This window comes from Penicilliopsis zonata (assembly GCF_001890105.1).
Source record: "Penicilliopsis zonata CBS 506.65 unplaced genomic scaffold ASPZOscaffold_5, whole genome shotgun sequence".
Taxonomy (NCBI): Eukaryota; Fungi; Ascomycota; class Eurotiomycetes; order Eurotiales; family Aspergillaceae; genus Penicilliopsis; species Penicilliopsis zonata.
The window spans coordinates 559,223-587,115 of NW_019208915.1; the positions used below are offsets into that span (position 1 = coordinate 559,223).

General features: G+C 51.9%; 9 protein-coding genes across 9 annotated transcripts; 6 read left to right on the top strand and 3 right to left on the bottom strand.

The window, feature by feature from the left end:
- Positions 1–520: 520 nt before the first annotated feature.
- ASPZODRAFT_1735778 (hypothetical protein) lies at positions 521–1,359 on the bottom strand. Its single transcript, XM_022727010.1, has one exon. The coding sequence runs from the start codon at positions 1,172–1,174 to the stop codon at positions 755–757; it is 420 nt and encodes a 139-aa protein (XP_022582151.1). The 5' UTR covers positions 1,175–1,359; the 3' UTR covers positions 521–754.
- A 106-nt stretch (positions 1,360–1,465) lies between these two features.
- Positions 1,466–5,430, top strand: ASPZODRAFT_15091 (hypothetical protein; the record flags this gene model as incomplete). The annotated part of the gene is made up of 6 exons (XM_022725683.1): positions 1,466–1,478; positions 1,550–1,566; positions 1,619–1,642; positions 1,710–2,122; positions 2,200–2,781; positions 3,135–5,430. The coding sequence occupies 6 exons, from the start codon at positions 1,466–1,468 to the stop codon at positions 5,428–5,430; spliced, it is 3,345 nt and encodes a 1,114-aa protein (XP_022582152.1).
- Positions 5,431–5,639: 209 nt separating this feature from the next.
- ASPZODRAFT_64269 (hypothetical protein) lies at positions 5,640–7,237 on the bottom strand (the record flags this gene model as incomplete). The annotated part of the gene is made up of 2 exons (XM_022729217.1): positions 5,640–7,011; positions 7,074–7,237. The coding sequence occupies 2 exons, from the start codon at positions 7,235–7,237 to the stop codon at positions 5,640–5,642; spliced, it is 1,536 nt and encodes a 511-aa protein (XP_022582153.1).
- Positions 7,238–7,501: 264 nt separating this feature from the next.
- ASPZODRAFT_131195 (hypothetical protein) lies at positions 7,502–10,319 on the top strand. The gene is made up of 3 exons (XM_022722693.1): positions 7,502–7,725; positions 7,800–8,282; positions 8,354–10,319. Exons 1-3 carry the CDS (start codon positions 7,702–7,704, stop codon positions 10,106–10,108), a joined length of 2,262 nt encoding a protein of 753 aa, XP_022582154.1. The 5' UTR covers positions 7,502–7,701; the 3' UTR covers positions 10,109–10,319.
- A 269-nt stretch (positions 10,320–10,588) lies between these two features.
- On the top strand, positions 10,589–12,112 carry ASPZODRAFT_131196 (hypothetical protein; the record flags this gene model as incomplete). Its single annotated transcript, XM_022722694.1, has 3 exons — positions 10,589–10,743; positions 10,959–11,272; positions 11,406–12,112. Coding segments are annotated over 3 exons (802 nt in total), but the record flags the coding sequence as incomplete, so codon positions are not given.
- Positions 12,113–12,421: 309 nt separating this feature from the next.
- Positions 12,422–14,810, bottom strand: ASPZODRAFT_165768 (hypothetical protein; the record flags this gene model as incomplete). The annotated part of the gene is made up of 10 exons (XM_022726727.1): positions 14,793–14,810; positions 14,652–14,734; positions 14,547–14,587; positions 14,467–14,486; positions 14,334–14,410; positions 14,142–14,271; positions 13,822–14,088; positions 13,521–13,762; positions 12,656–13,464; positions 12,422–12,585 (listed from the first exon to the last, which is right to left on the bottom strand). Exons 2-10 carry the CDS (start codon positions 14,702–14,704, stop codon positions 12,422–12,424), a joined length of 1,803 nt encoding a protein of 600 aa, XP_022582156.1. The 5' UTR covers positions 14,705–14,734; positions 14,793–14,810.
- A 233-nt stretch (positions 14,811–15,043) lies between these two features.
- On the top strand, positions 15,044–18,048 carry ASPZODRAFT_131198 (hypothetical protein). Its single transcript, XM_022722695.1, has 10 exons — positions 15,044–15,173; positions 15,310–15,566; positions 15,649–15,754; positions 15,810–15,961; positions 16,014–16,505; positions 16,569–16,683; positions 16,738–16,882; positions 16,943–17,043; positions 17,095–17,432; positions 17,499–18,048. The coding sequence occupies exons 2-10, from the start codon at positions 15,504–15,506 to the stop codon at positions 17,835–17,837; spliced, it is 1,851 nt and encodes a 616-aa protein (XP_022582157.1). The 5' UTR covers positions 15,044–15,173; positions 15,310–15,503; the 3' UTR covers positions 17,838–18,048.
- A 363-nt stretch (positions 18,049–18,411) lies between these two features.
- Positions 18,412–19,487, top strand: ASPZODRAFT_131200 (hypothetical protein). The gene has a single exon (XM_022722696.1). It carries the CDS (start codon positions 18,849–18,851, stop codon positions 19,413–19,415), a length of 567 nt encoding a protein of 188 aa, XP_022582158.1. The 5' UTR covers positions 18,412–18,848; the 3' UTR covers positions 19,416–19,487.
- Positions 19,488–20,238: 751 nt separating this feature from the next.
- ASPZODRAFT_151119 (hypothetical protein) lies at positions 20,239–27,762 on the top strand (the record flags this gene model as incomplete). Its single annotated transcript, XM_022725704.1, has 7 exons — positions 20,239–21,898; positions 23,191–23,681; positions 23,755–24,519; positions 25,561–26,154; positions 26,335–26,870; positions 26,933–27,647; positions 27,697–27,762. 7 exons carry the CDS (start codon positions 20,239–20,241, stop codon positions 27,760–27,762), a joined length of 4,827 nt encoding a protein of 1,608 aa, XP_022582159.1.
- Positions 27,763–27,893: the final 131 nt, after the last annotated feature.

The window sequence follows — 27,893 nt, forward strand, 5'->3', positions numbered from 1 at the left end:
TCCATTCTATCCCTCTTCGCCACTAACTTATGAGGATCTCTTTGTCATTGTTCAGGAGATGACCGAGACTTAGCTAAGAATGTTATAAATTCTGGTGACAACATGGTCTTCTCATATGTTCAGATCCTCGGTTATTCCACTAGATGTCAGGTGTATATCATAGCCATCCAAAGGAGACGAGGATGCCCATTTGAAAGGTGTCAGATGTAGATTTCGAACAAGAACGCCCAAGAAAAACCGATTGACCGATTGACTGATTGACCGATTGACCGATTCTCGGCTCATTTTGGTCAGAAATTTGATTTTTCAAGTAATGAATCATTCAGTATATATCTCTGATCATAACCATCGGGGTTTATGATAGAGATCATACGCTCAATTTGCGAAGACTCTTGATTGGGATGCAGCCTGCAACATCCGGGTCTGGCGGGAGTCCCAGAGATTGGCAACGAGGTAAGTGACCCAGTCGCTTCTCATCGCGTTTGTTTTCCAACCCTTTCCTTTTGAACAACCAAAGAAAGCATTTCCATGGCTACTCAAAAATCTTATTGATTCGAACGGTTCTAGTTGTTTCCGTAGAAATCACCACCCCGCATATGATGGCATGAGCTGCCTCGACGCGCTGTTGACCTTCTTCAACAACGCGGGGCAAGATGGATGTCATCCAAAGATCAGCTCTTGTAATGTCGCTGCGAAGTTTGCATCGACATTTGAACGGATTCCCGTGGTCCTGCGAAACAATATCCCTGATGTCTTAAGATGGAATATCAGACGCCTTCACTTCTTGGTACTTCGAGAGCACCTTCAGCTCAGTGTTTCTTTCTTTTGTCTTCTTATCCATCGCCTTTTGGACCATTTCGCGCTTTTTCTCAGCCTCGTCCATCTTCTGCCTCACTTGCCTTGCCAGCTCCTCCTGCATTTTCAGTGCGGCTTCACGAGATGAAACCTCTTGCCGTAACTCCCGCAGTTGAGACTGAATTTCTTCGGAATCGGAATCGATGGGTAAACATGTCACTGGGTGGTATCTATATGGTGGCAGGGGTTCGCCTGGGACACGGATTTCCGGGAGGAGAGGGTGGATTGGTGTGGTGCGTGTTGGGGAGTCGAGGGGTACAATCTTTGAATCTGGGACAGGCGCAGTCTCTGCCGGAGGGGAAAGCGGTCGCTGGACCATTTTCAGTTACTTGAGGTTTGATGAAAGAGCAGTTTCGATCTCGAAGTTTGGGAAGCAAGATGCCCAGGCCAAGACACAGAGGGGGAAATGGAAATGATTTGATCCGAAAGGCGGTAAATTACTGCCAGATATGAATACCCACCGCCTTTATCGCTCCTGCTCCATATGCGGGGAGGTGACGCTCTGTCATCCCATCTCTCCATTTTCTCACAGCAGGTGGTGCAAGATGTCGGTTATGAAACGAGAGAACATCTTCTAAGATTGATATAAATAATTGGAGCGTCGGGCACAATGCAAGCCTTTGGTAAGGGGGGATTACCCCATATCTCATGCTTCCTTTTCTGGCTGCGCGCTGATACTTGACTGTACGCTTAGTTCCAAAAAATCGAAGGGTGAGCTAGATATTTCTTATTCGAGGAATCGAAGACTGATGTTTGATCATAGCCTAGATTTGAACTTAATCTTAGGGTGAGTGTCGATACGAACCTGGAACTTGCCGATAAAACCCGATGCTGATCCATGAACGTTTCATTAGATCAATGACCTCAACAACATCCCTCTCACAAGCGGGACAGCTTTTGTAAAGTGGAGCTTGTCTTCGTCGAATGCAGCCGAGAACCATGGACATACAGACAAGGCTGTCATTCTTGAACACAGGGCATACTGGAACTACGAGAGGAACCTGCAGGTCAGGCTCACTGTGGACAGGAATCAGGGGCTGCAAGAGTGCTTCCTTAATTTCGAAATAATACAAGAATTTGCATCCGGTGGTCGAGGCGACAAGAACCTCCTTGGTCGGATCAAACTCAACCTTGCAGAATATGTGGATAGAAGCGACGAGGACGATGGAATTACAAGGAGATATTTGATGCACGATAGCAAGATAAACAGCACACTCAAATTGGGGATAGCTATGCGTCAAATTGATGGCGAACGGAACTTCACCACGTATGTTATACCTTGGCCCTGTTTTGAATGGCTCCCATGTTCTTTCCCTTTGATTTCTGGCAAACTGACTTTGACAGCCCTCCTTTGAAATCAGCCATGGTTTTTAGCGGAATCGCAGGCGTAGTTTCTGCCTCCGAACCCACCGAAAACGATGACCTTGGCCGGTTACCCTCTATTATTACAAAAAGCAGGGAAGTCGCGGATATGCAGGACATTTACCGCAGTACCTTAGCTGCATCCTGGAACTCTCCTGTCGGGGAGTTGCCGGCTGATAAACTGATCGAAGATTTATTTGCTGGAGGTAGCGGTTGGGCAAAGGGGCCCCAAGAAGGCCGGCCCGGAAGGGCTGAGGCCGATACTCAGGAGGAGACGCTATCGCATGATGAAGTTGAAAGACGACAAAATGCATCAGGGTCTAAACTGTCGCCAAAGTTTAATGACAGACGGCAGAAGAGTTCATCAGATCACCACTATCGCAATGGGGCGAAAAGTCCTGGTACTCCTCCGAGACCCGGTCACAGTCGAAGAGTGGGCAGCATTGAGCAAGGGTTATTCGAAAATTCTAAAGGAAACAGTTGGATAAGTCGCAAACCGAGCCAAGAAGTCTCCGAGTTTGACGTCCGCCAGGACTTGCGAAGCTGGGAAGTCTCTGGAAAAGAGTAACTCGACGGGGCCACCTAATTTTAACAATGGAAAGCAAGCAGTTCTTTCAGTAGAGATACCAGATACATGAAGCCTCGACAAAATATCCCTATATCCTCTGTAATTATATACCCTCTGTAAACTACCTGTTGTCTACCTAGGTAGTCATCCTCTCTGTGCCGCGATAGCGCATCCATTTTTGGACTAGCGTAGAATTTATTTCGAGCGGAACCATTTGGCGATCTGAATGAAGACAGTCAGACACCCTGACATATTATTGTTCATCGCGCTCGTCGAAGGTCCTTATGCTGTCGCAACTCTCAAAGAGGGCAGTAGGACCATTAAACTGCCAATTGATTTTGAAATGCAGAAACCAGCCATTCCTTCTCGGTGCTCGCCGCCACGATGTGACCTCACGATTAAACAGCTCTTCGAGTGATGCGAAAAACCAAGAATCCTTCCTGTACCGATACAAAACCTCCCGGGGGCAAATAAACTGGTCGCAAGAATACCGTGCGGATACGAAAATCAAACTCGATGTCGATGCTCTGGGCAAGCCCGGCGAGATTGTCGTCATTTCGCCCCAACGGCGCCGTTCCCGTTCCGGGTCACAGAGAAAGAAAGTCGTGAAGAAAAAGCAAGACAGGCTTCCTTTGATGCTCCGTGAACTAGGGAAGGAGGAACAGTCACATAGCAACGTCTCGATAGAGGATGAATTCGAAAAATTCCGTTCGAAATATAAACAACATGACACGCTGAGCCTTGCGGGCTGGATCGAGGCCCGGAAAGCCCTTCAGTCCTCATTTACAATGAAGCAGTTATCGCAGTACATCGATGGCTTCAAAGAAGTTGAACTACTTCCAGCAGAGGAAGGATCGCTGGCTGATGATGCGAGGTCTAACCCGTGGAAGCCTAGCAAGACCTTGTTGGTCAACCCCGATCCGATGTCACAAGAACATGATACATACAAGCTTTCGAATCCGAGTGACCTGAAAGCGAAAGAAGTTCTGGCTGAGACGATACTTCGAGCCTGCTGGAGACTCGGCTTTATTGGACAGGTTGGGCATATTGACATTCAATTGTCGTCTCCTGCAGTGCACCTGCTCTCGAACCAGAAACATTTCTCTTTCGAGGAACTCGCCAACATGCATGAAGCCAATATCGAGGTATCCCATACAAGTGGAGTCGTCAGGGTTACAGGCGCAAAGAACCCTTGCGAATCGATCCGCGACATTGTTCTAGACAACATAAATCGTATGCGAGAGCAAGACATTGCATTGCCTCGACAGGAGACCTTCAAAGATGGCAGCTACAGAGTTTTCACAAAGGAATTCTTGAATTGGGTCGATAAGACATACGGAGTTTATTGCAGAGGAAATAACATTTCCGGTGTGAGCAAAATTCTTTACCTTGCTCCCAATAAGCAAGAAGCAGACGATGCTCGAAGAACCCTGAATCTCGCATTGTACAGCAAGGCAACCACATCCGTCCCGTTCTGCACATACATCGCATCCTCGAAGAAAGCAAACGTCTACACTGTCAGCTCGGAATTAAACGTCCCGTTCTTTGACCGGAATAAGCAGTGGTTTCGCTGGGCTCTGCCATCAGCTCAGTCACAATCGCACGAGGCTAGTGATTTGAAACGGCCTTTATTTGATGCTCAGCCAGCGGGCTTATCCAACAGACTTCTCCAATTACTTATAAGCACCTCACCAGCCACTGCTCGACAACTCGCGGCAACCGCCTTCCGGGAAACTATCACAGCAACCGTTGGAAAGTGTCTTTTTTTGCGCAAACCATCGTTCAACGAACAGTACATTGACGCTTCCGAGCTTGGTCAAATATCTCCTCCTCGTATATTCCTGAAAGACGTCCCCCGTATATCGTCTTTTCTTCGGTTGTTGACACCTTTTCCTTTGGTTCACTACCTTCCAACCTACCGTATTCGACTCACCCCTCCTGCAATCAAAGCGAAGTTCTTACCCAAAATTGAAGCGGAAGTTGCTATCCGACAGGGAGACCCCCTGCTTGGCGACGATGTCGATTTGATTATTCGCAACGTGAATGCGATTGTTTCGGAAACCAGTGTTGATCATTTGCTCCCAGAGAATACCTTGGATGTCCGATTTACGAGGCATGTCTATTACCAAGTATACAAGGGCGCCGATAGCGCATCCCAAGACAGTGTCCTGTCACCAGAGAGCATCAATGCTCTGCTCGACAGTATCAGAGATTGCTTGCGGGGCGCGTTTCCCAAAAACCCAACAAGTAGCGAACGGACCCCGACTCCGATTTCGTGTCATCTCGCAATTCCGAACAAGTTAGTGTTGCAAGATATGACCTCGAGGATTAAAGCCCAATTGCCGGAGGACGAGACCAATCAAACGATCCAGGGCGAATACATGTTCTCTCCCTTGAACGATATCTTGACCTCTCAGGTCCATCAGTACGACTTCCAGGGCGAGCGTCTTAACTGCGGTTTTTACGAAAGCGGGCCTTTCCTCCCTAGCCGGTCTACAGACATCTTCTTAGACATGGATGTGACAGATAACATCATGGCTGCACTCTCGAGAAACCAGTCTCCGGCTGCCCATCTCCAAGACGAATTCAAGTCTTTCTACAACACGTCATGTAAATTAGCATTTGAGCTGGGCATCATCAGGTGAAACGGTATAGATATGGGCCAATATAGCTCAGACTATGGGCTACTACTGTATTATAGATTCTTGCATAATTTTTTACTCCATACAGCGGTTCTGGGTGCCTTATCTTTTAATTTCTGTTTTCCGATTTACTATTTCTCTACTCTGATATGTGGCGGCTTGTCGAATGAAGAAAAAAAAAAGGCCGAGAGACATACTCGACAAGATCATGCTCAGACTCCAACGATAGAGTAGAAATCATGGACTCCGCGCCTCAACCCATGCTCCCACTCCCAAGCACACTTTCCATCCTGTTGATTCGCCTCGATGATGCGTTTACGGACCCATAGATCCAGCGCACCGATCTTATCTCCCCCATCTCCTTGACCAGGGGGTACTGTACCACGGAGCCTGGCGCAGAAGAACACCATTGCGTCGTTGAAGCCGATATCCCAGCCATGAGCGTACAAGTGATGCTCGAACTGAACGCCTGGAGAGGTGCGATCCCAGTAGCCGGTATGCTCCGACACCGCTTTCTCCTGCAGCTGTGAGCGTTTATCTTCTGCATCGGTAGCGATTGCTATCACGCGGTCTAGGGGGAGACCAAGCCAAGGCGGTGGTAGAATGGCCCCCTGTTTCACTTGTTCCTTGAACCCCCAGTCACCGCCATCCATCCAGTCCATCTTGAGGGTCCAAAAGGCCGAGCCGGAAGCCTTGGATGTCCAGACCCTGCTCTGCTCCTGGCCGAAAGACTTGGTCAGCCGCGGGCGCTCTGACGGGCTGACCTTGTCCCAGGTTCGAGTGTCCAATGTGCAGCTGTACTCGCCGATATAGACGGCAATAGCGCCTTTCTGCTTCAACACGTCGCCTTGCCTCCCATTCAGCTGTGCAAGGTCGCTCTTCACGGCTGCGATGAGAGCATCGGGACTCATCGACCTGTGGGCCTCTGAGAAGGTGTAGTATTTGTGAGTATCGACGACGACCGGGCTACGGGGGATCGAAATTGGAATCTTATTCCTGGCCATCGCGTAGTCAATCGCTCGCGATAGGTTCCATCCGTCGCTGATGTAGATCGGCAATGAGGGATCCACGGCACTGGTGACTTCCAAGACCTCATCATACCACTCATACATGCCCGGGGCGTCCCACTTGGCCTCGTTGCAGACTTGGATTCCGATCACCCCGGCCATAGCATGAAACATGACTTCCTGGGCGACGAACGCAATGCAGTCGCGAGCGAGTGCTCGATATTTTTTATTGTTCCATAGCGCGGCCTGGCCGTCGTCCGTACCACTGTGGCTGTCACCATTTGCGCCGCCGGGGAGGGCATGCAAATCGATCAGAACACCGATGCCGTGCTGGTAGCAGTTCTCAATCAAGTGCTTCGCCGCGCTCCAGGCGTGGAGATACACTTTGGCGGGGTCGCCATCGAAGCCGGTTCCTGTACAAAACGTCGGGCCTAGAGTGAAATATCCTATTGGCAATCGTATAGAATTGCATTTCGCGACATCTCTGAGCCACGAGAAATCCTCCTCGGTCAGAGCAGTGAGCCAATGTGCCTCCCACCTCGCCCGAGTTTCTTCGAGTCCGACTGTCTGAAGAGACCTGATTTCTCTGTCAATATCCAAATACACCTACCTAGACGAGCATGTCCTAATAGCACTTACCGCTTCACAGCCGCGAGTTCGCTAGAGCCCTGCGTGCCTTCGATAAACATGCTACCCTTCAACCACCGCTCCAAGACAAAGATCGAGCCGAGGTTCGTTCCATGCTGGTAGCGATACCGGAATATATCCTGTTCAGTAGGCCTCGATGGGCCCCGGCCTGCCATCTTGACGACGATCCGTTTGCGTTGCAGAAATCTAGTCCGGGTGTGCGAGTTGGAGACAGTACGACGCGAGGGACGACCGAGCGGACTCTTTCATCGTAATCTGTATAAAAAGCAGATCAACCACGTTTTATCTTTTCTGCAACAATAATAATAGGTTTCCAGGCCTCCTATGGGCTGATTGACGATCGGCGGGCGTGACGTAGCGAGGGGCCCGCAGGTGCCAGGACCAGCTCATACCCACACACTTAGTTAAGAGTAATGTGCACTGTGTAGTTACTCACTGTGCATGAACTGAGCCTTGGAGTTGGCGTGTCCCACACACTCTTCGAGTGATTATTTGTTTCCTCGCATCTTTTTTATGACTTTTGACCGAGAGTTTCGATAACACGTCTCGGTGCCGTTCGAACCGCCAGTTTGAGTTGGAGCAGCGCCTCACCATGAGCCTGATGCGGACACTTTGAGGCATGGACAGAACACGGGTCGCCAAGGTTTGTTTTGGTCAACCAGACGAGAGAGATAGAAGTGAAAAAAAAAATAGCCTCTGATCGTGTATTCTTCCTAGGTTGAAGAGGTGACCTTGTCGCGACGCGGCGAGCAGGTCGTCGGCACCCTCCATCTGACCCCCCACCATCTCATCTTCTCCCACGTTCCCACGACTTCCGGTGATGGACCACCCCCCGGGGCGGCTGCTCGACCTCGAGAGCTGTGGATCACCTATCCGATCATCTCGTTCTGTACCCTGCGACCCGCCCCTGCCGTGTCTCGCCAGCTGTCGTCGATCCGTCTGCGTTGCCGAGACTTTACCTTTGTGTGTTTCTATTTTGCGGACGAACACAAGGCTCGGGAGGTGTATGATAGCGTGAAGCAATGGACCTGCCGGCTTGGTCGGATTGACAAGCTCTATGCCTTTAGCTATCAGCCGCCGCCTCCCGAGCAGGCATTGAATGGGTGGGAGCTGTATAACGCTCGCAAAGAATGGGCTCGACTCGGTGTCGAAGGTGACGGCCATGGATGGCGTATCTCGCAGATCAATCTGGACTATGGAGTAAGGAAGACAGCGTCCCGCAGTGGTGATGGTGGTTTGTATGTGCTGTTCTGACGAGGGGCTTGTTCTAGTTTTCTCCCACGTATCCCGCCGTGCTGCCGGTCCCCTCGGCCATTTCTGATAATACGTTGAACTACGCGGGAAGATATCGCTCTCGAGCCAGAATACCGGTTCTCACCTATCTCCATCCGGTCAACAACTGTTCGATTACTAGAAGCTCTCAGCCTCTCGTGGGAGTACGCCAGAACCGAAGTATCCAAGACGAGAAGCTTCTGGCTGCCATCTTCTCAACGTCACGTCCGGAGCGGCCACTAGCAAATTTTGCTGGTTCGCATCCTGAGCCTGACTCGTCAAGTTCCCCACAAGAGGATCTCCCTGGGTCACGTCCTGAGCTGGAATTAACTAATGCCGAGGAGCTGGAAGATGAAATGCTAGCCTCTCTCCGTGGTGATACAGAAGAAAACCCGCCGATATATGGCGCCCAACAGCACAACCTGATAGTAGACGCTCGACCGACGGTGAACGCTTTTGCTATGCAGGCCGTGGGTCTCGGTTCAGAGAACATGGATAATTACAAGTTCGCCACGAAAGCATACCTGGGCATCGACAACATCCACGTCATGAGAGACTCGTTGAATAAAGTGGTTGACGCGCTTAAAGACTCGGATGTTACGCCTCTTCGACCCAATAGAGAGCAGCTTGCAAGAAGCAATTGGTTGAAGCACATCTCCGGGATATTGGAAGGCGCCGGCTTGATCGCTCGCCAAGTGGGTCTTCAACATTCCCATGTCCTTATACACTGCTCTGATGGCTGGGACCGTACGAGCCAACTCAGTGCATTGAGCCAGCTCTGTCTTGATCCGTACTATCGGACCCTTGAGGGTTTCATGGTCCTGGTGGAGAAGGACTGGCTCTCGTTCGGACATATGTTTCGACACCGGTCTGGTCATTTGAGTAGTGAGAAATGGTTTCAGATTGAGAACGAACGGATCGGCGGAGCAGACACCAATCGTAGTTTTGGAGAGTCCGGTGGCGCTGGCAAAGCGCTTGAGAATGCCTTCTTGAGCGCCAAGGGCTTCTTTAATCGTGACAATACGAGCCGTGACTCTCTTCCCGACTCAGACGGCGATGCGCAGAGTTACGATTCAGACAATTTGAACGGGAAGAAGCCCAGCTCGGCACCCAGGACCGTGGCCTCTGAGAAGGAAGTCACCAAGGTCAAAGAGACCAGTCCAGTGTTTCACCAATTCCTCGACGCCGCCTACCAACTATTATACCAATACCCAACGCGTTTCGAATTCAACGAACGTTTTCTCAGGCGACTGCTATACCACCTCTATTCGTGCCAATATGGTACATTTCTCTTCAACAGCGAGAAAGAGCGCATCGAGACGAGGGCAAAAGAGCGCACACGGAGTGTGTGGGATTATTTCCTTGCCAGGCGTGAACAGTTCCTGAACCCCAACTACGATTCTCTGGTTGACGACAATAAGCGAGGTCATGAACGTCTGATATTCCCTCGCACTGACGAGGTCCGATGGTGGGCCGAGGCCTTCGGTCGTACAGATAGCGAGATGAATGGACCTCGTTTATTTGGACCGAATGCCGCTGACAATGTCACCGGTGGCAGGGCTCCCATTCTCACTGGCATCGAGACAGCCCATCACTCCCTCGGAAGTGGCATCTCTGGCAAATCGATTCCCAATGCTGCTTCCGCAGGAATGGCTGCCGTGACAGCTGGCCTTTCGAACCTGACCCTTCCCAAGAGTAAGGAAACTAACCAGGGGTCGGGAAGAATGTCTGATGTTGAGGTCGAGATGCAGTAATTCATAGGCAAGAATGAGTGTGTATATGTGGTAAAATGAGTGGCGTTTACATGATGGCTGGGTAGAAGTGTAGGTGTTTCAAATATTTCAAGACTTCTTGGACCCTTATCATCTCTTATTCCTGATCTACAAAGTAGATATATCCCTTGGTGTTGAGTATCAAGAACATCGACTCCAGAAGTACATAACTAGTGCAGATACAAACATGGTTAGTGCTTATAACATACACTAACTGTTATAGGCCAAGCGCCCTCATAAAACAGTCTTGTCCTAATTCGGACAAGCGCCCGTGGAGCGCAAGCGAGGGTTAGCCCTATCCCAAAATGGCAGGTCAAGCCCTACTGCCGGAATCCCCACTAACAGCGGAATATCTGAAAACATTAGAGGACTTTCGACCACGACCGAATTTCTCACCACCGGTGTTCCGCTACCATCGCATCGCGTCCCCGACAAATCCCACTAATCCTACAGGAACGCAATCATGGCCGCTGTCCAGGGAGCTATTTCGAAGCGCCGCAAGTTCGTCGCCGACGGTGTCTTCTATGCCGAGCTGAACGAGTTCTTCCAGCGCGAGCTGGCTGAGGAGGGTTACTCTGGCGTCGAAGTCCGCGTTACTCCCACCGTCACCGATATCAGTACGTCGCTCGTCACACTTTTCATTCTTGTTTGTTTCAGTTATACTTGAGGGATTCGCATGGAAGATTGGACTTTTTCTTGAAGAAAAAAAACCCCCTCCATTGTCAATTCGAAGGATGCGGATTGGTCGATATATTTATTTCTTGGAGGAATTGAAAAGAATGGGGAAAATATAAATGATGATGGTTAGGATGCTAACAGATGATTTCCACAGTCATCCGTGCCACCCACACCCAGGAGGTTCTTGGTGAGCAGGGCCGCCGCATCCGCGAGCTTACCTCCCTCATCCAGAAGCGCTTCAAGTTCCCCGAGAACTCGGTCTCCCTCTATGCCGCCAAGGTCCAGAACCGCGGTCTGTCCGCCGTCGCTCAGTGCGAGTCCCTCCGCTACAAGCTCCTCAACGGTCTTGCCGTCCGCAGAGCCTGCTACGGTGTCCTCCGCTTCATCATGGAGAGCGGCGCCAAGGGTTGCGAGGTTGTCGTTTCTGGCAAGCTCCGTGCTGCCCGTGCCAAGTCCATGAAGTTCACTGTACGTTGTCAACGATTTTTCCAAAATGAAAATCTAGTCATCGGGAAATTGCAATGGATCTGGCAAAAACTTTTGGAACGGGTTTCCGAGGACGTGAACATGGCTAACGGGTCGCTTCTTTTTTTTTTTTTAGGACGGCTTCATGATCCACTCCGGTCAGCCCGCCAAGGAATTCATCGACAGCGCCACCCGCCACGTTCTCCTTCGCCAGGGTGTCCTTGGTATCAAGGTCAAGATCATGCGTGGTTCCGACCCTGAGGGCAAGTCCGGCCCCCAGAAGACCCTCCCCGACTCCGTCACCATCATCGAGCCCAAGGAGGAGCAGCCCGTCCTGCAGCCCATGAGCCAGGACTATGGCGCCAAGGCTCTTGCCGCCCAGCAGCTGGCTGAGCAGCAGCGTCTTGCCGAGGAGCAGGCTGCTCAGGCCCAGGAGGGTGCCACCGCAGAGACCTATGCCCAGGAGTAATTTTCTTGTTCTCCCTTAGGTCCTTTGCATTTCTCAAATTCCAAATTTCAATTTTTTTTCCCTCTTCGTTCCTGTCGTCTACCTCACGCAATAAAACTACATCATGAACTTCTACTACCGATTCCCCCACCCAGCTATCAACCCCGCCAAACTATCTGGTTTGGTCGTCGCGGGAATCCACCCCTTTCACATAAATAGCTCTACCTTCTAGATGCCTGGTGTGAAAAACCTAGGCATGTGATGTCCGGAACGAAAGATTTAAAAGCTGGCTCGAATCTTGGGAGTGTTGCGGTGACAAGATTCAAAAAAAGTTCAAAAGGGACAAGTGGAAAAGAACAGACATACATTCTGGCATAAAAAACATACTCTCTTCCCTTTTCTTTTAGCGTAATATCTGTTAAGTAGGATTCTACAACACCAGCCATCACAGATCATTATATGTCCAAGACGATCAACCATCGAATCGCTCTTTAACTATAATGTGTATACTCTCCTACGAGTAAGAAAGTATCTACCGTAAAGAGTACTACGGTAAGGAGCATGGAAGAATGGGAATTTTTATACTTTCTTAAAAGGTCGTAGACTCTTCAAACCATCTAGTTACTAAGTCATATAAAGATATATCACCTGGCCAAGCACAAGATCCACTGGAGTTCTCGGTTTTGTTGATGACCCATCATTACTCACAGGAAGACTTCAAGGTTGAACTCCACAGTGCTGACGGGGTACTTCAATTCATACTTCTCCAGGACTGTGGGGTGCAGGATACCGAAGCTGCCGATCACATGGTCCTTACCGTTGATGCGCACATGGATGTTTGCGGCGTGCCCCGGGAAGTAAGTTGGATCTATCAGATCGAGGTCGTTAGTTAGTGTCGAAACAGTAAGAATGAAAGTAGGAATATTTGATAAACGTACCGTCAAGCTCCTCAATCCAGTACTGCGAGTCTGTCACCGCAGGATTCTCCAGGCCTTCCTCGCCAGTAATGAACGCGGTCTTGAGCATTGCCATGACACGGTCGAGAAGACCGTGGACGACCTCGAAACCGCTGCTCTTGCCGTACCATGCGGCTGCAAAGTGTCTCTCATTGCGGCTCTTGCGTTCCAAGGACAAATCCTTGAAAGCTACATCGCTGACCTCGAAGATCTTGATGGGAACGGCATGATGCTTGTTCTCACGGATTGTCTTTAGAAGACCGGGGAGGAGACTTGTGCGCACGACCTGGAACTCGAGAGTCTTGGGGTTCGCCAGTTTGACGGCGGTGTTGCCGTCGTCTTTGCGGTTCAGCCACCCAAAGTTCTCATCATGCGAACACAAGATCAAAGGCAGGACCTCGGACCATCCGGCCATGGCGGCCTCCACACGAAGAATATCAGATAGCTTATTGATTGGCAAAGGCTGGGCAACGGTGCCGGAGATATTGGGGAAAGCCCGTGGGAGGGAGTTGAAGCCGTAAGCGATAGCAACATCCTCCATGATGTCGCATTGGTGGAGAACATCCGCGCGGGTTGCGGGAATATCCACGTCAATCAGGTCGGCAGAGGTCGCGGACGGCTTGGCGTTGTAAGACATCTTCTTCAAAAGATTGCAGATCTCCGAGGGTGACAGGTTAAGCCCACAGCACTGATTAATGTACGAAACCTCTGCCTGGGTGACACGCGGGGAAAGGTCGGGAACCGTCCGTGTCTCGCCATTGTGCTCAGAGACGATCCGAATGGGCTCAATGCTGAGAAGTGGCTATTAGCCAGGGCTCGTCAAAACGATAATTGTTGGAAAACTTACGTGAAAGGCTCAGACGTATATTGAGAGAACATAGTGACCATAATCTTATTGACGATTTCAAGCTTCGTCTTATCGAGAGCAGTAATCTCAATGAAAATGTTCTTTGTGTCAAGGGTAATCTTTGAATGATCACCGTTGATAATTGGGGGCAGAGAGCACACGACCCGGTTGGAATCATATATCACCGGATAGACAGGAGAGTCCCGTATGATGTGGAGGTACTTCCCCAGATGTCTGTCTTTCTGTGAGAGAATCAGTATCATCATAGACTAGTTGGAGCCTGTTGGGGAATCAAGCTTACATCATAGAAAGCCATCAGCTCCTCCCCATTCATTTCCTGGGTCTGGTTGAGTGGTACGAATCGAATATCCTTCGGGGGAAGAGCCTCATAGGTGAAAGGACCTTTGATCGTATCGAGATCATGGGTTCCGATGGAGACCAGGGTCCGTTGTCTAGCCAGATTTTGGTGGAGCTTGTCTTGGAGAGCGATGAAAGACTCATATCGCGCTTGATCAAACTTGAAGTTGCGCAGAACCGCACCAGACACGTAGGGTCTGATCTTAGTGGTCTAGAGAAGATGTTCAGTTCCTGGTGTCACCATATATCTTCAATGAAACTCACATCTTCCTTGACAATCAGGGTCTGAAGCTCCCCGTTTGAAGGTTCAACCAGTTTGTAGTTGGGGTAGCTTTTGCGACCCAGGAAAATGTTCAGATTGAGGGCAATTCCCTCGAAACACAGCATGTCATATCTAAAGCACATTCCATATGAGCTCATCATGTATCGGAACTTTTTCAAACGGCAGTCTCATACCGGTTCGCTGGGATTTCGATTTTGAGCTGAGGGGGCTCCTGCTGTCCATTGACGATCGGTCGATCCGAGTTTGTGGTCTGTGAAATCGCTAAGTTATGGGTTCAAAAAAGAATGAGGTTTCGGGAAGCTATACGTCTTCGTCGAGTTCAATGCCTAGTTACTTGAGTCAGTACCCAAGCCCCGCGATGATTGAGTCCTGCGAGTCCAACATACCGAATTCGAAGCACAACTCGTCAAACTCCTCCGTTGTATACCTATTTTAGAGGCGAATCAGCCCACTGGGTCCCCAAAGCAAGCACCGCAAATTTCAATGCATACTCTCGCCCCAGCTCCTTGAAGAGCGCCGCCTTGTCGACCGCGATAGTGGGCATGGTGAGGGGTTTCCGATACGGTTTTCAGAACTGTCAGCACAAAGTTAGACCGCAGCAAGATCCTATGCAGAATAGGAAATAGGCGTACTGGGAATCAGAGCGCCAGAGACACAGCAAATGAAGCGAACACCAGCGTTGGGCTGTCCGGCGGATTTCTGCTCCTCCGAGTCATCCAGAATTATCTCTGGGTTTTGGGGCTTGACCCTCTGAAGGCGGTGGCCGCACCGCCACATGCCACATCCCCCTCCATGCTCCCCTCACTAGCCACACCGGTCGCGCCTCCCAGCTGGAAAGTCTACGATCGCTTGGGGCCTTGCTGGTGCAACACCGTCAGTGATCTCGCCTATACCGCATACCACCCGCTCACTCTTCTCGCCAATTCTCTCCTCTCACCCAGACGTTCAGAAATTTGCTGAACAGATCGCTTCCTTGGGGTTGCCACTTCGCTTTCCTCGGGATAATTGTTGAGGTAATACTGTCTGTCCTGCGGCGGCCCAAACCCCACGAAACCTCACACCAGCGTCTCTCACCATTGCCCTGGGCAGACCACCACACCCGCAACCTCTACGATCAAGATCACTCACTAACTGGCGTTGCACCAGCAGCATATATTGATACCCACGGTCCATGAAACCTTCTCATCGTTCAACTGGTTGAGTTACATTGTTTACCAAGTCTATTGAACGTGGTATCAAGTCGAGCCACGACCTGCGATTAGTTCTCTGCGAGAGCTTGGACCTGTCATATCCTCGCCTCGTGGTTATCCTATCAAACCGGTAACCTATAAAGCATATCCGCGATGGAGGGCCAGGGTGAAAACGACGAGCTCTACCCCATCGCCGTCCTGATCGACGAGCTGAAGGTACAGTACCTCGATGATAGGGGGGGGGGGCGAATGCAGGGAGTGTATATGATATCTAACCCTCATTTCCCGTACTATATAGCACGATGATGTTCTCCTCCGCCTCAATGCCATCCACCGCCTCTCGACCATTGCTCTGGCTCTGGGGCCCGAAAGAACCCGCGATGAACTGGTCCCCTTCCTTGACGGTTAGTCCCACAAAACAGGGAACCGCGACGTTTACCTAACAGATGTTGTTCCTAGATTCTGTTGAAGACGAGGACGAGGTTTTGACCGCGCTTAGTGAGGAGCTTGGAAACTTTACAGAATATGTGGGAGGCCCGGAGTTCGGACACGTGCTCCTCTCCCCGCTTGAGAACCTGGCTGCTATCGAAGAGCCATTGGTTAGAGAGAAGGTGGGGATGAATCGTCGTCTTCTGAGAAGGATATTACTGATAGGATGGCTAGGCTGTCGAATCCCTCAACAAGATCTGCGCGCAGTTGTCTGAGAAACAGATTGATGAGCACTTTGTCCCCATGATCCTGCGTTTATCGAAAGCAGACTGGTTCACCTCGAAGGTCTCCGCGACTGGGCTCTACAGCACTCCTTATAAGAAGTCAACTCAGAATATGCAGCAGACTTTGCGACAAAACTTCGGTGGATTGGTACATGATGAGACGCCAATGGTCAGGAGACAGGCGGCAAACAACCTGGCCAAATTCGTGAAGGAAATGGATGCCCCTGTCGTGATCGAGGAGATGATCCCTCTCTTCCAGTACCTCGCTAGTGACGACCAAGACAGTGTTCGCTTGCTTACAGTGGATATCCTGATCGCCATCGCCGAAGAGATTCCAAAGGAGCAACAGCCCAGCCACGGCGTCCTGTTGACATCACTTCGGGCGCTGTTCGAAGATAAGAGCTGGAGAGTCAGGTACATGGTCGCTGACCGCTTTGAGAAGGTAATCTTTCCCTTTTGCTTCGATATAAACCTCACCAATATACATTAATTAATACGTCAACAGCTTGCCAAAGCCGTGCACGAAGAAGTAGTTACTCGCGACATGGTGCCGGCGTTTGTCAAACTTCTGAAAGACACTGAAGCCGAAGTCCGAACAGCCATCGCTGGACAAATCCCTGGTATAATCTGCCATCTAATCTCTTAATAACTCTATCGACTGACTCTAGCGCCAGGCTTCTGCAACCTGATTGATCGAGATACCTTGCTCAACGAGATCATGACTAGCGTGGAGGATCTTGTCTCTGACCCCTCCCAACACGTTCGCGCAGCTTTGGGCACGCAGATTAGCGGCCTTGCGCCCATTCTTGGCAAAGAACAGTGAGTGAAGATATTCCTACGAGATTTCGGTATGTCAAGGTCACTTATCTTGTCTACAAGGACAATCGCACATCTCCTTCCGATGTTTCTGCAGATGCTGAAGGATGAGTTTCCCGACGTCCGTCTCCACATCATCTCCAAGCTGGAACTGGTGAACAACGGTATGATAAGCACCTGATACTTGCTACTGAATTCTATCTAACCTGCTATAGTCATCGGCATCGAGCTCCTTTCTCAATCCCTGCTGCCTGCCATTGTGCAGCTTGCCGAAGACAAGCAATGGCGTGTCCGCCTGGCGATCATCGAATACATCCCGCTCCTCGCCAGCCAGCTGGGTGTCAAGTTCTTCGATGAGCAGCTCAGTGACCTGTGCATGGGATGGCTCGGTGACACCGTCTTCTCCATCCGCGAAGCGGCTACCCAGAATCTCAAAAAGCTCACCGAGGTCTTCGGTGTTGAGTGGGCTAAGGAATCCATCATCCCGAAGGTTGTTGGTATGGGTCAACACCCCAACTACCTGTACAGGATGACGACATGCTTTGCGGTTTCTGTGAGTTCAGTCACTTTTAATTTACCAACCAATTTCGTCCGTTTTCATTTCTGCTGACATTTACAGACCCTTGCCCCTGTGGTCACTCTGGACATCATTGAAACCTCGATCCTTCCCATCCTGGACGGGCTTGTTGGGGATGAAATCCCCAATATTCGCTTCAATGTCGCCAAGTCGTACGCTGTGCTCGTCGACACACTGCGTCGCATTCCCGCAGAAGGAACCCTGGCAGACGCTGAGAAGCCCGGTGAGAGCAAAACGCCTTCTCCTCGGGGCCAGGAGCTGATCCAGCAACGGATCCTGCCCAGTCTGGAGAAGTTGCAAGAGGACGACGATGTGGACGTCCGGTACTTTGCCACGACTGCCGCGGGCACGCAGGAGGAGATCATGCAAACCTCGCCGTAGGTTTCCCGTGGAGGGTTGATGACACTGCATGCGCATGTAGACAGGTAAAATGGACAAGAAAGATTTAATAACACACGCACACACACACACGCACATGAGGCTCTGCATGCGGACTTTGGACCGGGGACTTTTTGTCAATCTAGAGCAATAGTCAGCAGCACCGACCAGGATGAAGTGCTTTTTGACGGCGTTTTGAATTTTGAATGTAGATTCTCTCTTCGGGCTTTCCAGACCAGTAACCACGTATGGAGTAGTACTATTGAAGAACCCCTTTCCCAAGTCATTAAGACAATTAAAAGAAGCATATGTGGTAACTAATAATAGTTAAATGCGAGGTCTAATCCTTTGTTTGCTCGGTCTCGGCTTTACGGATTTGAGATTGCGCAAGCCTATCTCCGAATCGGGCCACCTGTATTACTATTGCCTGGGTTCTTATTGCTTCTTTCGCTGTCCTGTTGTATATGTGCCTCCTTGCTTCCATCTGTACTCTACAGCCCTGGTTTTTCAAAATTGAGAGAACCTTCAGGCATTGATTGTCAGTTTTAATTGACGTGGTCTAAAAAAAAATCAAGTTGGGGGTGGCTATCAATTTGAGTGAGACTCTTTTTGAGCAACATGTCGTCCTGGCCTTGGCGGTTCATTCTCTCCCTCACGGAGGAAGAGAAACAGCGCCGGCGTGAACTGCTGGACCTCCGAGGCTACTATGCCCAGGGCACGGCAGTGGCAGTCATCCTCCTGCTACGGTGCTACCAGCTCTACTCACAGACGAAACTGTCTGCTACCCAGGGCGTCGAGAAGAGGGCGGCCGCACGCCGGCAACCACGATCATGGTGGAACTCGCCTCTTTTCCCGGGAGGGATGGAGACTCGCAAACAGTACCTGGTGACGGGGCTCTGGCTGGGATGGCTATTGGGTCTGTCGGTTTGGAGAAGTGGTGACGGTAAGCTGCGCCCTACAAACTACTACGGGTGTGGAGGAAGAGTTCCCTAGGCACTCTCGAAGCTGACGGAGATGCCCCCAGATTATCTGCACTTCACCAAAGCGCTAGGCCACGTTGGACTTTCCCAGCTCCCTCTCCAGGTGTTGATGGCGCCTGCCTCGTATATCGACACTGCGAGACCGATTGCCCCCTCCGCCGTGTCGGTACTGACGGGGCTCCCGCAGTCGACTCTGACACCCTACCATCGCCTGGTCGGACGGCTGGTTATGGCGCCGCTTCTGGTCGGCCACGCCGTCCTCTATGCGTTCTTCTTCTTGCAGACTCCGCACCCGGCCTTTGGTACCCTCCTGTCAAAGCGTATCCGCGACCTCGACGTGCAGCTCGGCCTCGCGGCTGCCGTGGCAACGATCTTGGTGCTCCTCGTCGCACGACCAACGTCGCAGACTCGTGGGTTCTCTTTCGGCGGCGCCACAGTCAAGACGCGCCGCCAGGTCTTCTATCTCGTGCACGTCTCGCTCGTCATGGTCTTGGAGGCTGCGGCGTACTTCCACGTGAGCCACGCACAGCTGTTCGTTCTCGAATCCTTCGCGGCGAGTGCGATAAACATGGTGCTGATGGGAGTGAACCGACTCGGTTGAGAGGATCTGATTACCAGGTCCCTAGGTAACCTCCTAGGGGTATGATATAAATTACCTGGGTGATTGAACTAAGGTAACTTGGGTAGATTACGTAGGAGGCCGGCTCTTCTGTGCCTTCTTCTTCCGGAGAAGCCAGATGGCCACCCGGCCTGACTAGTCCCGGGAGAGACTAGTGCGGTACATATTTAATGCAAGATACGTATGAAATTACGTGTGCGCCACCTCTTCTCCTGGGCATTACATTGCAAAATAACAGCGTGTATTAACCCCTATTGGTATTGGAGAGCAGATAACAGAGGTCAGCAAGATCTACATGCTATCCTAGGTATGTAGTATGGTAGTATCATAGGGAGTACGGAGTACAGATATTCTTTTTTCCCCCCCTCAATAGCTGCCTTTGCAGAACCAAACGCCAATTTTAGCATTACACAGCGATCTGTATCTGTACAGTCACACAACGCCTCACGTGGAGCCCCAAAAGGGACACAGTCTGGACTGGCCACCGACAGTGAAAAAAAGTGGACTCGCCGCCCCGTCCCAGTCTCAAGTCTCAGACCCCTCTCCACCCTGAACAGCCCGGCTAACTTTTGTCTTGTCGGGGCTAAAAAAGCAAGAAATACCAGTAGAAGGACACTGCAGCTTGCTTTCCTGCATGGAGACGCTTCTTTTGATGCGTTGTTGTTGAGCTGTTCAAGTGTTTTCCCATCTCTCCCTCCCTCCGCCAGCCCCCCAGAGACGGTTGCTCGCCTTCCCCCTCCCCGTCGCTTCTATGCTGTCCGTCGATGCACATGTGGACGCTCCGTGATAGGTAGGATAGGAAGGAATGCGACCTCAACGACTTGCGGTCCTGCTAGTGATCGCCATCCTAGCCGGTCTTTCCATCGTCCTTCTACGGAGGCAGAACGAGCAGGAAGAGCCTCCCGAGGAATTGCTGGCGGGCTTGCAGCCGCCCTCGTCCTCGTTCAATGATGCCCCCCCCGTAGGGGCGAACACCCCCTCCTCCTCGTTGTCGTCCGGTCTGGATCGACAGCACCCGATCTCCAAGCTCATCCGCAATGCCGGCCGCGAGTTCGATGCCCTGCGGGCCGGCCAGTCGCGCACACTGGCCGACGCGGTCAAGGAGTACCGCCGCCGATATCAGATGCACCCGCCGCCGCACTTTGACAAGTGGTTCGAGTTTGCCCAGAAACGCGGCGTCAAGCTGATCGACGAGTACGACACCATCTACCATGCCCTGCTGCCCTTCTGGGCCCTCGAGCCACGCATCATCCGCGAACGCGCCCGCGAGGCGATCGGCTTTGACAATGCCATGATAGGCCTCCTGGTCAGGGATGGCAAGGTGACCTTCGTGGACGGTGGCGGTGACGGCCGCCTGTGGCAGCGCGAAGCCACCGCGGGGATGATGGAAAAATTTGTGGAGTTCCTGCCGGACATGGATCTGGTCTTCAACACCCACGACGAGCCACGCGTGATCGTGCCCAGCGATGATCTCGGTCGGCTAGTTCGCAAGGCTCAGGAACAGGCCATTCCTGCCGCCGCGGCGAACACGGCCCCGACCAAGAAATGGTCGGCGCGCCCGTCGGATATGAACCGCGGCGACCGCATTGATGAGGTGCGGACCACCCGCTTCAATCGCTTCGCTCACCAGCCCACTTGGACCAACTCGCGTGCCTCCTGTCCTGCCGACAGTCCCGCGCGATCGCTTGACGAGAATACCCCGGACCAGACGGACGTGTTTGCATACGGAGACCTGGGCTTCCTCTACAACACAACCGCCTATTCAGACATCTGTTTCTCCCCGTCGCTCCAGCGAACCTTTGGTTTCTTCGATCGGCCCAACGCCTTTGACGTCGTGCACGATCTGTTCCCCGTCTTCTCCCAGAGCAAGATCTCCAGTTTCCAGGATATCCTGTACCCGAGTCCTTGGTATTGGGCGGATAAGGTGCCATACGATGAGGAGAAAGACGTTAGTTGGGAGGAAAAGGGGGAGAAGATGTACTGGCGCGGCTCGACGACCGGGGGCTTCTCTCGCTCCGGGGGCTGGCGCCGACAGCATCGTCAGCTGTTGGTTCAACACATCAACGCACCCGGTTCCGTCAACATTCTCGCTAAGAATGGCGAGGGCTATTGGGAGACCAAGGAGGTGCGCCGCCGCGACTACGGCAACTACTTTGACGTCAAGTTCACCTTCATCGGCCAGTGTGACCCGGACGACTGTGCCGCCCAGGAGGAGTTCTTCGAGGTAGTCGAGCCCGCAGGGCAACAGGATGCGTGGGCATACAAACATCTGGTGGACATTGACGGGAACGCCTTCAGCGGCCGGTATTACGCCTTCTTGCTGAGCAACAGCCTGGTCTACAAGGTGGCCATCTTCCGGGAATGGCATGATGAATGGCTGAAACCGTGGGTGCACTTTGTGCCCCTGAGCTTGGGAGGCAGTGAGCATGTCGAAGCGATTCGATACTTTGCCCTGGAAGACGAAGGCCGCACCGCCGCCCCGCGCCTGGCAAGCCAGGGACAGAAATGGGCCCAGCAGACCTTGCGAAACGAGGATCTGGAGGTCTGGTTCTTCCGACTGCTCCTAGAGTAAGCCGTTCCCCTAGGTTACGCCTCTAATGAAGGACTATTGCTAACAAGTCTTTTACAGATACGGCCGTCTGGTCGATGACAATCGCGCCAAGCTCGGTTTCTTCCTCTGAAACCTTGTAGCTTATTGAAAGAAAGCTCCTCCTCCTCTCCTGTTCGCTGTACATATCCATCCCCTTCCCCCCTCCTTGTCGGGTGTGATTTTTGTTTTATTATTACCCCGTCTTGGCATCCTTTCAAGGCTCGACGATATCACGGTCCCCCTGTTCAAATTCCTTTCTGCTCCTTCTTTCTGTCTATGATTCTATGTTGTTATAATATTCTTCTTCCTGTTTCTGTATCAAATACCCTTTGTCTCCAGCCTTGAATGTGTGTATAGGAACGCTGGTGTTGTCTGGGCTGATTCTATAGATTTGTCCTTGTTGTTTGGTGTCGATAGATAGCAGAGACGAATACCCTCGTGTATAAAAATACCAAAATATATATCAAACCACTAAATGAAGAGTCGAAATCGAGTCCTTAATAGTTATTTATTCTATCCGTCAGTTACTCCGTATATTGAGTCGCCACACACTGTCCTTCAGATAAGGTTAATCCTGTACAATTACTATTCCCTTATGGTCTGACCACCACCGCTATGTAAGTGCGTAAGCCTGCACAAAATCGGGTGATCATCGCAGCGATCAAACATATGACATATCAGAATAGGGCTTGACCATCATTTCTAATACCTGATCAAGGAGCTCGAAAGGCGAGCGTTATTTTCTTCTTCTTTTTTGATACAGGTAGAGAGCTGACGTTATGCGGCCCTCTCGATGACGACGACGGCACAGAGGCGATCAACTTGGCGACGAGCTTATCAGAGAGCTCAGCCAGCAGCTTTTTAACTCACTCCACTGCAGCCCACTTTGACAACCTTCTTCATCCCTCTTCTCATTCTTGATTCTTATCAGATGGGATTCATTTGAAACACCATGGTGAGCTTCTTGGGCCAGATCTTCCTCTCGGCCTTTGTTTTCGCGTATGGCCTCGCCCACTACTGCCTGTATCTTGCCATTGCCATTTTCTCGGGCTCCTTCTTTAAACGGTCGGTGGAAAAAGAGATCCTCGAATTGCAGCTAGGTACGGGGGTCAATTACTTCTAGGGATTGTTGGTAATGGTAATTAAACTGACTCCTTGCTATTCTAGCGCGCGATCGGTTCTGGAATCTGTCCAAGACTCCCAACGGACTGGCACATCGGTTCCTGACGCTGCGGAATGGCGTCAAGCTACATTATCTGGCGAGCGAAGTAGCAGGCCCGACAACGGAAAACAAACCACTGGTGATTTTCATCCATGGGTTTCCCGATAGTTGTGCGTTATGGCGGTACGTGCTGGATTCGTCGTCGTCGTCTTCCCTTCGCGACGCTGCCGTGTTGATCGCGCTGGATTTGCCCGGGTATGGAGGGAGCGATAGCCTGGACCGGTACTCTGCGACGAATGTGTTGGAGAGTGTGACTGAGTTTGTTCTCTCGGTGCGGGCCATGTACGGCATTGATAGCGATGAAGCCGATGTTCTGGTCCACAGAAAGAGAAGAACCATCATCGTCGCCCATGACTGGGGGTGTGTGATTTCCATGCGGCTGGCAGCTGAGGCACCGCAGCTGGCGGATCGGTTCATTCTGACAAATGGGCCATTGGTACGTTTCCCCCCCCCGATACGCCTTTACTCCGTTTCTACTATCTAGTCTAACTAAAGCGTTACTCGTACAGCCCAGCCTGGTAAAATCCAATGCCACCCGACTCCTCTCTTCGTCATCGAAAATGCTCAAAACTTCCTGGCGCTCCCCGATACAGTCGTCAGCCACGCTGCGCAAGGCTCTCAGTACCATTAAACCCATCCTCCGACAATCGCTGCTCTCCGGGTACATGTTTGCCTTCCACTTGCCCATGCCACTGGTCCGGTATCTTGGGGTCGGAGGAAACTATTCGCTTCTGAGGGGCTCCCACAAGCTATCCTACGGTGGCAGAGACATCACCATCCAGGAAGCTGCCGAGAGCATGGCCGGCACGCTCGGCCCCTCGGTCGAGGAAGCCAAAACCGAGACCGCCGGCGGCGAAACGTACCCGGACTCGGTGCGGAAAGAGCGGGCGCTGGCCAATTTCGAGCACATGACTCGCTATTATCGCGAGGGGGCCGCCATCGGTCGTTGGCGCAAGTCCCTCGAGACCATAACCGGCCTGCACGCCATCGGGGACGGGCACGAGATGCGCCGCACAAGCAGTGGTGCCGGGGTCTTCGATGACGGGCCCGAAGGCGTGCTCAAGGCGAACACCACCATTCTCTGGGGCCGTCACGATAAATTCCTTGAGCCTCAGCTTTGCCTCGATGGCATCGCCGATTACCTCGTGCCGGGGAGCCATCTCGTCTTACTCCCCCGCTCTGGCCATTTCACCCCGATCGAGCGCGAGAGCCAGGTCGCCCTTGCAAAGGCCGTCGAGTGGGCCGTCAAGGGCGAGCAGGAAGACATTGGCGCGGTTATCGGGGCCTGTTATCAGGGGGCGGAGGTGGCTCTCCGCAAATAATTGTGGAATAAATAGCTTGACTGGAGGCACTTTTTATGGCGTTGTATGGGTTAGCCATGGGAATTATTCTTTAAAATATCCAGAATAATAAATTGAACTATAGATTCAACGAATTAATTAGTTTATCTCTGAACTGAAGCTGTTCTACCCTTGATTGTACCGTGCCACAAACCCCTGCATGGCCTGTTTTGACTTCCCGTTCGCATCTCCCGTCCGAAGCAACCGTTTGCTCTCTGCTCACTCTCCAGCAACGCTCCAACACCCCGGTATTCCTGCGTCTCTTACTATTTTGATCCCTGCCTGATTGTCCTACTTGTCAATTATTCTGGGAGATCCGCCGCATCTCCTCGCAATGCAGCTCGAGCTCCTCGTGAAGGTCTCCCTGGTGCCGTCATCGTTGTAGGCAGGGCGGGGCTTGGTCCAGACAATCCCCGAGGTTACGAGGGTCAGACCTGTCTTTAATATTAGACGATTAGCCCGGTTCCTTTTGTGTTTTTCTCCTCTTATTCAACCTGCTATTCCTCTTTTTCCTTGCTTCTCCGGGAGAGAGGAGAGACCCTTACGATCCCGTCTGTGAGCTAGCTACGACGCGTCGTGTGCCATCATGGCAGCCCTGGACGGTGCAGCGTATTGCACGGTTTGTTCTCTGTTTCCTGACGGTGTCGCGCTTGAGTAGTCGGCAAATGCTAACTAGAGGGTCGTGTCCAGCTCCTGCTCAGCGACAATTACCTCCCTGGTAAACAAATGGCTGTTTTCGGTGTTATGTGGTCTGATGGCGATGGCTAACAGGTCTGCCGTGGGTTGCAGGTGCCGTGGTTCTTGCCCACTCCTTGCGCGACAACGGGACGAAAGCCAGGCTGGTTGTGCTCATTGCACCGGAAAGACTTCGTCCAGAGACGATCGCTGTGTTGCAGGTACTGTGCCTATCCCTACTATTTTTACCATTGAACCACGATGTACGTTCCTTTCTAACCGATCACCCTTGGCCGGTAGACTGTATACGATGATGTGATATCGGTCCAACCGATCGTCAATGGCACGCCTGCAAACCTCTGGCTTATGAATCGGCCCGACTTGATCTCGACCTTCACCAAGGTCGAGATCTGGCGCCAGACCCAGTTCCGTCGCATTGTGTACATCGACAGCGACGTGGTGGCCCTCCGGGCCCCGGATGAGCTGTTTGCTCTGGATGTGGACTTTGCGGCGGCCCCGGACGTCGGCTGGCCAGACTGCTTCAATAGCGGGGTGATGGTCCTACGGCCCAACCTACAGGACTACTATGCTCTGCGGGCGCTTGCCGATCGAGGGATTAGTTTCGACGGCGCCGACCAAGGCCTGCTGAACATGCATTTCACCAACTGGCATCGCCTGAGCTTCACCTACAACTGCACGCCTAGCGCGAACTATCAGTACATCCCCGCGTACAAACACTTCCAGGCCACGATCAGCCTGATCCATTTCATTGGCGCTCAGAAGCCTTGGAACCAGCCGAGACAGGTGCTTCCAAACGAGTCACCCTATAATCAGCTATTAGGGAGATGGTGGTCCATTTACGACAGGCATTATCGTGCTGTACCGGATGAACGCGTGAGTTTGATGACAACCCCGCCTAATTGAAATCACACAAGGTTTACGGTCATCTAGGCTCCATCTTATCAGACTTCATCGTATCAAGCTCCATCGGCCGGTCCAACAACACCCTTGAGCGGATTCCAGCCGTCCTTCTCGCACAGCACCCCGCCAACGGTATACAGCCACAGTCGCCAGCTTGCTCAAGGAGATCATGCTTCGGTTTATTCGCTCAGTTCACAGCCGACATCTCACATGGTCTCCTATCATCACGGCTCGGGTGTTAAGACAGTCTCTGGGGCTCATGAATACCAATCATCTGTTCCACAGAGGCCAGTGTCACAATCTACGGAAGATCGAGTAGTACATATGGACGTAGGAGGACAGACAGTACATGCGGTTTCACAACACTCTTCTGTACTAGACCAAACCTGGCTACCTATCCGGAATGTCGTTGCTCAATATGTCCATGCATCCGAGCATGTTACCCCCACGGATGGACCGAATCCTCGTCCTCATCATCACCAAGCACCACCCTCCCACCACACGGAGAATCATGGAGCACCACCATCCTTCAACGCACCATCGGTACACCTAGATCTGTCGGGGCCTGACTCGACAAATCTATCTGGATCTGTTCCTCACACGCAGGAGCCCCCGCCGCATCCAGCGAGTTCTCCAGCTGCCGAGTCTCCATGCTTTGAGCCACCAAAAACCGAATGGGATGCGTCTCGGTAAGCGAAAACTCGCTCCACATAATCAAGTGTTGATAATCCATGTGGCTAATCTATCACAGAGAGCCGCCGCCTCTTCATTCAAAGCCCGAGGGTATAGCGTTAGAGAAGCAAACGTACACCATGTCGGAGGATATACAACTATTTCAACCGCCGCCATCGTATCCGGAGGCCCCCAAAAACATGTACTATAATGTGCCGGTTGAAAAACCAGAGCCTCAGAGGATCTCACAACTGTTCCCATGGGAGAACCGAGCGCCCAAGGCGACACGGGTCTTCCTGGATGATGTCAAAGCTTACGACAGCAGCAGCAGCAGCATCGTTGACAGCAACAACCCCGCCAAAGGACCCGTGGAATCTAGACAGACGTTAGCCACAGAGCTGGCTTCGGGGATATATGATGCAGGGCTATCAGAGGCAGGGCTGTCAGAGTCCTGGCAGACGTATTCCCGGATGAACGCGTGGGACGAGGTGCCAGAGATCCAGCGATATATCCAGTCCGTGCAGCAAGCGCGGAAGGGACACGTCCAGGTGATCTCCTCTTCTTCTTCTGCTGCGGGAGCAGAAGGGACGACAGGGCTGGGCATCCGGGTGACCGACTTCCCGGACGAGACGGAACGGCCCAGTCTGCCGGTGACCCCGGCCCCAAGGCGACGATCATCAGCCTGGGACGGGGTGGACGAGCAAGAAGAAGACCAGCAGCAGTACCAGCGACAGCACCTTCCCGCCGCACAGGGGGTTCCAAACCAGGCGGATTGGGTGGGTTTCACGGTTGATGTGTTTTTGCACCTCCTTCGCGCCACATACTTATACTCCAATTTCATAGAATCCGTTAGCCCGGCTCGAGGAGCTGCAACGGCGGCTGCAGAAGCTTCAGGCTGTCGACCGCTAGGAAAGGCGAAGATCAGAGTCACCCGTAGCTTTTGAGCTATGGCTTTGATCCTCGTCTAGGTTTTTTCTTGTCTTGTTTTGGGGAGGGGGGAGGCACACTATCTTGACTCTTGCGTGTAGTTACATTCCAAG

Bases quoted from the DNA above. Each gene is read 5' to 3' on its own strand.
- ASPZODRAFT_1735778 (XM_022727010.1), bottom strand. From the start codon at position 1,174: ATGGTCCAGCGACCGCTTTCCCCTCCGGCAGAGACTGCGCCTGTCCCA.
- ASPZODRAFT_131195 (XM_022722693.1), top strand. From the start codon at position 7,702: ATGGACAGAACACGGGTCGCCAAG. The intron at 7,726-7,799 runs GTTTGTTTTGGT...TATTCTTCCTAG, and splicing joins ACAGAACACGGGTCGCCAAG to GTTGAAGAGGTGACCTTGTC. The intron at 8,283-8,353 runs GTAAGGAAGACA...GGCTTGTTCTAG, and splicing joins AGATCAATCTGGACTATGGA to TTTTCTCCCACGTATCCCGC.
- ASPZODRAFT_131198 (XM_022722695.1), top strand. From the start codon at position 15,504: ATGGAGGGCCAGGGTGAAAACGACGAGCTCTACCCCATCGCCGTCCTG. The intron at 16,506-16,568 runs GTAATCTTTCCC...ATACGTCAACAG, and splicing joins TCGCTGACCGCTTTGAGAAG to CTTGCCAAAGCCGTGCACGA. The intron at 17,044-17,094 runs GTATGATAAGCA...AACCTGCTATAG, and splicing joins GCTGGAACTGGTGAACAACG to TCATCGGCATCGAGCTCCTT.
- ASPZODRAFT_131200 (XM_022722696.1), top strand. From the start codon at position 18,849: ATGCCCCCAGATTATCTGCACTTCACCAAAGCGCTAGGCCACGTTGGA.